This window comes from Limulus polyphemus, unplaced genomic scaffold (genome assembly GCF_000517525.1).
Source record: "Limulus polyphemus unplaced genomic scaffold, Limulus_polyphemus-2.1.2 Scaffold396, whole genome shotgun sequence".
In the NCBI taxonomy this organism is placed as follows: domain Eukaryota; kingdom Metazoa; phylum Arthropoda; class Merostomata; order Xiphosura; family Limulidae; genus Limulus; species Limulus polyphemus.
In genome coordinates, this window is record NW_013666006.1 from 471,208 (window position 1) to 479,899 (window position 8,692).

General features: G+C 33.2%; 1 protein-coding gene across 3 annotated transcripts in view; it reads left to right on the top strand.

Annotated features, from left to right (window-relative positions):
• LOC106457955 (irregular chiasm C-roughest protein-like) overlaps positions 1 to 8,692 on the top strand; it is a 66,391-nt gene that overhangs the window by 51,263 nt on the left and 6,436 nt on the right. For 2 of the 3 annotated variants that reach the window (XM_022384046.1, XM_022384044.1), the window contains exons 8-13: positions 109 to 223; positions 1,256 to 1,398; positions 3,430 to 3,681; positions 4,437 to 4,558; positions 6,750 to 6,924; positions 7,735 to 7,785. In XM_022384046.1, coding sequence (XP_022239754.1) covers positions 109 to 223; positions 1,256 to 1,398; positions 3,430 to 3,681; positions 4,437 to 4,558; positions 6,750 to 6,924; positions 7,735 to 7,785 — 858 coding nt within the window. The remainder of the gene's footprint in view (positions 1 to 108; positions 224 to 1,255; positions 1,399 to 3,429; positions 3,682 to 4,436; positions 4,559 to 6,749; positions 6,925 to 7,734; positions 7,786 to 8,692) is intronic. The other variant, XM_022384045.1, reaches the window with a different exon arrangement.

Sequence of the window (8,692 nt, forward strand, 5' to 3'; positions counted from 1 at the left end):
ATTTTGAACGTTACAGTTTTTCTTTCGTCCATTAATTTTAAACACAGCCGTTAGGATAAGGTTGTGTGAAAGCATAAACTCACTGAGAGTAATGAATGGCTGTTGTAGATCCCCCCGAAGTTACCCTAACTGCCAACAGTAAGAAAATCACGGAATTCGACGATGTGCAGTTCACTTGTGACGCAGTGGCAAATCCGGCAGATATAATGTATAAGTGGTACAGGTACGTTTGGGTACTTTTGTAAATATTTTATTGGTACTTTTGTAAATATTTTATTTAAAATAATATTCTTTAATATAGTTTTTTTTGAAAATCTTTTGTCAGATATTCCTTTCTATCAAAATGTTCGCTAAGCTTATGTTTTTATAAAGATATCAAGTTTTCTTTTCGTTGTTTCTGCTGTCATTTTCAGTACTTCATCCGATCCACAAAGGACAAAATGTATTTAGAAACTCATATCGAAACGTAAGACGACTTAAAAAAAAAGGTGTTTAGTAATCAGACAAAGGGACATTTGTGAATAGCTTAATTAGTTTATAATTATTATATTTAAGATTAATTGAAAAACCATTAAAATAACATATTTTGTTAATATAAGCAGGTTTAATCTAAAATTTACGAGATACAATAAAAGTGAACAAGACACGAATATCCAAACACTAGTAGATGTATATTTTTAAATTCTATAATTACATAATGAAACGTGTACATAAGTAACATGACAGTGGATTCTTAACTTACAAATGTGTTATACGAGGAGCAAGAAGTTTTAATTTTATTTCTTTGTTATTGATCGGTTATAGATATGCTCCAGGAACCCAATATGTATAATATAAATCAGAAACTACACACTCGTCACCATATAAATCAGAATCTATAGTACACGAAACTACACACTCGTCACCATTTCATCTATTTAAATACAAGCAAAAACAATACGTTCTAATCGTATAATTATAGTCGAAAACTTGGTTTGATTTTCAACTTAGGATCATTTACCGGTAAGTCTATCGCACCTTAGATTTCAAGGTAAAAAAATCGAATACCATTTATAGAATGATATGAAGGGTTAGGAATATTTATCAAAATTTAGCTGCTATTAATTTAAATAGTTTCCAAGAAACCTAGCACTCGTAACTCTTCCCATCAAAGCTAGCGTACTTGTAAGTTTATTTTACATTATTTAGTCCAGATTTGTTGTAATCTTCATCCTAGAAATATCCCTGTTATTTCGTTGATGTCATGTTTTCACAGGAATGACGAATTAGTTCAGGAAGACAATGTCACTACCTTCAACATACGTAAAGTGACAAGGCAAGACAACGGACAGACAGTTAGTTGTGAAGTGAGCAACAAAATAGGAACAACAAAATCTACTTATGTGTTGAATATTTATTGTGAGTAAGCGAAGAACTTACGTAAATTCTTATTTTAATAATAACCAACGTCGTAGAAAAACAAAACAAAAAACATTGGATGGTTTTTATTAGAAATGCCACACTTTTGGAAACACAGAGAGTTGAGTACGTTATATTCAAGCGATTTTGAATGTGCAAATCAGCAGGTACGTGACAGTCACAGCCGATATAAAGTCGCGGTGGAATAATATGTATCAGAACTACATTTTGACATTAATTTCTGTTTTTTGGGAAATTTGATACCTTAAAAAAATTGATCGCTTTTGGGAAGGATATGTTCATAACGGGGATTATGAATTTTCAAGACAGGGATAGCCTTTATAGTTAATGATATTGTAAAAAGAAATATGGATCAACTTGGGACGCCAGTGCCTTCTATAAAGACATCTTTAGCAAGTCGTAATCGGTTGTGGTAAGCAAAGTCTTATATCTTGCAGCAGGTAATAATCCACAAACACAAATGTCATTGGCAAAAGCGTCTGGAAAAGTCGTGTATACTGAAACTGCTTCCGGGACATACCCATTCATCAGTTTCTTATCTCAAATATCTGGAGAATAAAACGGGTATTCATGAAATTGCGTACGAAGACATACTGGTAGAGTCGCAGTGCCTATGAATTTCTGTACGATCGAACAAACTAGCCACTGGGCCGCGATCGGCCCTGACCGGACTGTAAGAGCGTATTAAGACTCCAGAATCGTTTTAATATAACGTGCTCAACATTTGTATTAGTTGTTACAATCAAATCTTTTCATTTTAGTCAAAGGAAATATCACTAAATATAAAATATATTTGAATCCTTATAAAGTTTGAATATTAAAACATAACACTAAAAACACTTGTTCATGTTCGAATTCGATGATGACAAAACCTTGTCGAAACGTTGTACATTTGCTGTTATATTAAAGTTTTTCTTCATTACCCATTCAAGCCGTCTCCAGCCATTACTTGTTCATGGTTTAAGCTCCAATATATAAGATGTTTAGCCAATGTTAAATAGTATCCTTGTTTTTATTTATGATTACATTTCACACTTAAGTTCATCTAGCAGATGTCTGAAAGCCGTCATCAGACATGAGTCTTTTTTATTCGTGATTACATTTCACACTTAAGTTCGTCTAGCAGATGTCTGAAAGCCGTCATCAGACATGAGTCTTTTTTATTCGTGATTACATTTCACACTTAAGTTCGTCTAGCAGATGTCTGAAAGCCGTCATCAGACATGAGTCTTTTTTATTCGTGATTACATTTCACACTTAAATTCGTCTAGCAGATGTCTGAAAGTCGTCATCAGACATGAGTCTTTTTTATTCGTGATTACATTTCATACTTAAGTTCGTCTAGCAGATGTCTGAAAGCCGTCATCAGACATGAGTCTTTTTTATTCGTGATTACATTTCACACTTAAGTTCGTCTAGCAGATGTCTGAAAGTCGTCACCAGACATGAGTCTTAAAAATATAAAAGTAAATAAATAATCAAGCTGCATATCGATGGGCGACATTTTAATGTTCTATGAAACTCGAGAACGCTGCAACTCATGTACCCTTTCGTTTTCGAATCGAGACATTTGTCACGAGTGAAAAGCCAGGCATCCGTATCGGTATAGTTTTAATATGTACATAATTTATTGCCGAAGTCTCTTTCAAAACTGTAATGAATATTTTCCAAAATAAAAATAAAAACACTAAAAGATAAACAAAATACAATTGTTTTTGTTTATATTTCTCTCTCTCTCTCTCTTTCTTCTGAACAGTATTTTCAGAGCTCGATCAGCACGGGGTATTATCAGGAATGAGAGAGACAAATAGTGAAAATTCTTATCTTACTTTACAATTTTATGGTAATATTATGGATTCTTATAACGTGCAAATGGGCCGTTTTTCTCCAGTAAAAAAAACAACAAAAAAGTGAGTTCCTGTTGGTGCCGAATTCGTTTTTATTTACGTTAAAACGCCACGTTTTCTAGTTACCAATTGTAAAAAGAGTGTTTTTACCCAACTTTTTCAGATGGTCCTGTAATTAAGTCACCTTTAAAAAACATAGCAGCAGATCCAAACAAAGAGGTGCGATTGTCGTGCGCTGTTGATGGCAATCCTTCTCCTAAAATAACCTGGATTTCTGAGGATTCCAAGATCGTAGGAAGAGACAAGGATTTAATAATTCCAAGAATTACACCAGACAAAACTGGGAAATATACTTGTAAGGCTTCAGTACCAGGGTTTCCAGAGATCTCTGCAGATTTGTTGGTCTTCATTAAAGGTGTGCCAACAATACTTATCTGCTTTTTTTGTAATAATTGTGATCTACAACAGATACGAGGCAACAGTTTTATATATCACATGATTTTTGTAATGATTGTGATCTACAACAGATACGAGGCAACAGTTTTATATATCACATGATTTTTGTAATAATTGTGATCTACAACAGATACGAGGCAACAGTTTTATAATCACATGATTTTTGTTAATGATTGTGATCTACAACAGATACGAGGCAACAGTTTTATATATCACATGATTTTTGTAATAATTGTGATCTACAACAGATACGAGGCAACAGTTTTATATATCACATGATTTTTGTAATGACTGATTTTTTTTCTTTTAGAGCAGAGCCACGTTAGGCTATCTGCTGTGTCCACCGCGGGGAACCAAACCCCGAATTTAGCGTTGTAAGTCCGTAAACTTACCGCTGTTCCACCGGAGTATTTTTGTAACGCTAATTTAGTTATATTATTGTATTAAATCACACTTCCCCCACAGTGGTTTAGCAGTAAGACTGCAGGCTTATGACGCTAGAAATCGGGTTTGAATACCAGTGGTGGGCGAAGCACAGATGACCCGTTGTAGAGTTTTCTGCTCAACAAAAACTAACCCAATGTGAAATCACATAACATAATAATTAGAAACGTAAATAAAACAAATTAAATTGGACTTTTTTGTCAAATATATTTAAATTAGATTGTACCTTAGTGTGATTAATCGTGAAAAAATATTCTGTACTTTCCACAGGTCCACCTATAGTGAAAAGCTCTACTATTCAGTATGGTACGGAGGGGCAGGAAGTAAAAGTCGAGTGTTTAATTACATCAGTACCAGAACCCTCTCGGGTAGTATGGATTAAGCAATCCCAGGTAACCCTACTTCGATAATGAAAACAAGCCAATACCGATCCTTGTATTTCGTTAATCTCTGGCAAAATTGCTCTACCAAATAGTTCAACTAAATTAAAGCTTTATTTATTCGTTTCTTTTTCCTTCTCCGTGATCTGACTAGTCTCTAGTAAGACCACCTTTTACTAATGTCTGTAGTGTTGTGTATCTGTCACCACTGCCACTAAAGATCTGAGAAAAAAAGGTTTAGTTATATTCTCAGACAGAATACCGATAAATTAAGTAAGCTTATTTTCTTCCTGTTCAGCAGGATATCTAGCTGTTCAATAATTTAAACGATAACGGTGCCATAAAAGAAATACTGTTTCTCTTACGACGTTATCTGTCAGATACATAGTGCAATAAATAACGTTCTGCTGGACAGGCATTTCACTGATATCCCCATGTTGTAAAGGTAAAGGTTCGTCAATAAATATAGGTAATCTAGCAGCTATTTGGAGTAAGGTGTTGTTGGCGACATATTATTTAAACACGGCAAATATTAATTGGAAGTATTTTATTGTCTTGTCATTTAACGTTTAATTTATTACATGCTTATAATCGGGTGGTGAGTTGTTGTTGTTTTTGTCTTTTTTTGTAATAGTAGCAATTAGTAACCAAGTTCTGATAAATTTACTGTTTAATTTGCTTACATGGTTCGTAGCTATGAAGTGGAAATCTTCGCTATGTGTCTGATAATTTTTCATGGTATTTGTAGTTTTTCTCTGATACTCAGTCGTTTAATAGTCAATGTTACACAATCTCCTATGGCATTGATGTTCTTGGATTCTTACTTGCTTTGTCAATTCATTCATTTCAATATACCGAACATTACGTTTCACATTCTCGATGGTGTTTTGGAGTAAAGTGGTATTTTAGGTACTGTGGTTTTTGTTTGGGGGTTATTTATCGATTATCCGAATGCATTATAAAATATTTTTCACGTAGAGATAAGCTAGTATGCGATTATTGGCCATTTTCTCTGTTACTTGTATGAGTTATCTTTCTATACAACCCAGTATAAGGTGGCTAAATAGGAAGAGATATATTTATTTCAGTGCTTGTGACATTTGGTTTTGGTTTTATTTTCAAAGACATTTCTATAATTAAAGGCTAACTAAGAAAACAAGGCTACTAATTAAAGTGTACCATAACATACAATTTTGTTTTGAAGTTATGGTTTATGTACTTATGTTTTTAAGTTACAGTTAGTATTATAATTATATGAAAGTTAGTTGTTATCTTTTTTGTCATTTTGCCGCTCTTGAATTATTGTTTGCTTTTATAAATTATATCGTTTCAAATAACATACATTAATTATTCATTCATGACTCGTTACACAGTTCTATCCCATTTCACGCACTTTAAGGTGCAATATTGTTAATTGAGCATATTTATTTCAATCTATTCGAGATTATAGCGATAACTATGCAACCAGGAACAGAAAACAATTCTATCGTAACTAATAGTTATCAAAATATATTACCTATTTGTTAACCCAAGCTTCTAGATTACCTATGTGTTCACCCAAGCTTCTAGATTATTAAAAATACCGAATGGTCACAATTTATTTTTACGAAATTAGTTTAATTCTGTAATCCTAATTTGATGAAAATAAAGATACATAATTTTTTGGAGATGATAGAGAATGCGTGTATGTTTATTTATACTTTCTTGAAATATAAATACAGAACCTCATAGAATATTAAACAAACAAAAATTCAATAAGTACTTCTAGGTTGTGCTACTATGTTGCATTTCTCAGTTAGCGAATCAATACTGTGCTTAATAATAATGTTCTTTTGTGTCTGGTCTATTGGATTCGGGCAGTTATTAAAGGAAAGAACAATGGAAGTAAATATATGCAATAATATTTTTCTTTTATTATACGTACTTTGTAGATAAACTATTCTTGTATTAATTAACAATAAAGGTTGAAAATATTTAATATTAGAAGCTACACCAACAAAAGTATATATATATATATTGTTATTTTTGCTAACATTGTTCAACTAAAGACACCAAAACATCTTAGTGACAGCACACAACGCCGGAGATAATTAACAGAGCTTAACGAGATCACGCTAAGTCCTTCAACTGTCACCCTAAAGAAACAGTTAATTACTGAGCCAATATTTGTTGTCTTACGGTTCTTTATGTCCTCTTGGTTCAGGTAGTTGATATTGACAATTCAGAGGGCTACGAGATCGTGACGGAGCCCCTACTGGACGGTCTCAGAAACCTGCTCATCATTCACAAAGCCGAAGAAAATGATTTTGGAGATTACAACTGCTCCGCATGGAATTCTTTAGGCCATGACAGCATGCTTATATCAGTCAGAAGGCAAAGTAAGACAATCCATAATCCTTTATTTTGGCCCTTGCCACTAAGATATTAACATACGAGTATATATATATATATATATCCTACGCAATTTGATTTTGTTATTTTAAATTTTATCAAACGCAGTTTCTATCATTTTAATTAAACAGAGATGAGCATATCTAAATATCATAATTATAATATTTTGAAAACCTCGTATTAAGATATCTAAATGCGCTTTATAATTATCATTTTGCTTCATTTTCTGTACGAACGATAAGAGTAATATACGCTCTTTTTTGTAATTTTAATTCACATTAAACACCAGGCAACATCTTTAACTTGGCAGATTCCTGAGTGTTATCATGAACAACTAATTTTCATGGTTATGGCTTATGAAGTTATAGCCAGTAAGATGGTAGTTGCTGAAGTATGCATAATTATATATATTGCTCTTTCTTTATAATTATTTTCTGTTGTCCCCTAGTGGTTCAGCGGTAAGTTTACGGGCTTACAACGCTAAAATTCGAGGTCTGACTCCTCGTGGTGGAAAGAGCTCAGATAGCTTTGCTCCAAACACCATCAGCATCTCCTGTTGCTAGAGTGCACGGCGCTGATGACTGCGTGCTTTTGAAATATTTTAATAACAGTATATTCAAAGATTTTTATTGGTATCTTAACAAATCAGAACTTACAATTTTTTTATCATAAACATAACATTTAGTTTCCTCGAACCAACGTTCTTTTGTCAACTTTCTGGTGAATTATTTAATTTTGAATGTTTTGCTTTACTTGCACGTTGCATGTTTGTTTATGTTGCATATAATTATTCTCAGCATGTGATGACGTTGATGGGAGCATGTCTACCGTACTATGTTCTGTGACGGGTAAGTTTTCCAAATTTTTAGTTGGACACGTTTGGTATTTCTATTCGTTTCTCTGTTGTCTGAATATAATGAATGTTAATTTATATATAAAAATAATATTAGAATTTGTGATATTGACGAGCTTGCTAAGATTAAATGATTATTAGTTGCTAGGAAACCTAATTCAAGCGTTAAGTAACAAACGTATAGCGTATACAACTTACACGCAAGTAGGCCGACTGAATAATGGGAGGTGTAGTAACTTCTGTATACCTCTATAAAAATTAGTTTAAAGTATGAGAACGCTTACTGAACCCTAATAAACTTGTTCATACTTGGAATTCACTGTTAGAAGTAGGCCAAATATTTATTTTACAGGCCATAAGTAAGAAACCCGTGAGTGTCAGAAGCAGGCAAAATATACACTTTACAGGCCATAAGTAAGAAACCCGTGAGTGTTAGAAGCAGGCAAAATATGTACTTTACAGACCATAAATAAGAAACCAGTGAGTGTTAGAAGCAGGCAAAATATGTACTTTACAGGCCATAAGTAAGAAACCAGTGAGTGTTAGAAGCAGGCAAAATATGTACTTTACAGGCCATAAGTAAGAAACCAGTGAGTGTTAGAAGCAGGCAAAATATGTACTTTACAGGCCATAAGTAAGAAACCCGTGAGTGTTAGAAGCAGGCAAAATATGTACTTTACAGACCATAAATAAGAAACCAGTGAGTGTTAGAAGCAGGCAAAATATGTACTTTACAGGCCATAAGTAAGAAACCAGTGAGTGTTAGAAGCAGGCAAAATATGTACTTTACAGGCCATAAGTAAGAAACCCGTGAACATTTTATTAATTTATTATCTGAAATGTTTAATAATCCTTTGTTAAACATACATTACTTGTTCTATAGACCCCAAAACAAACAAACC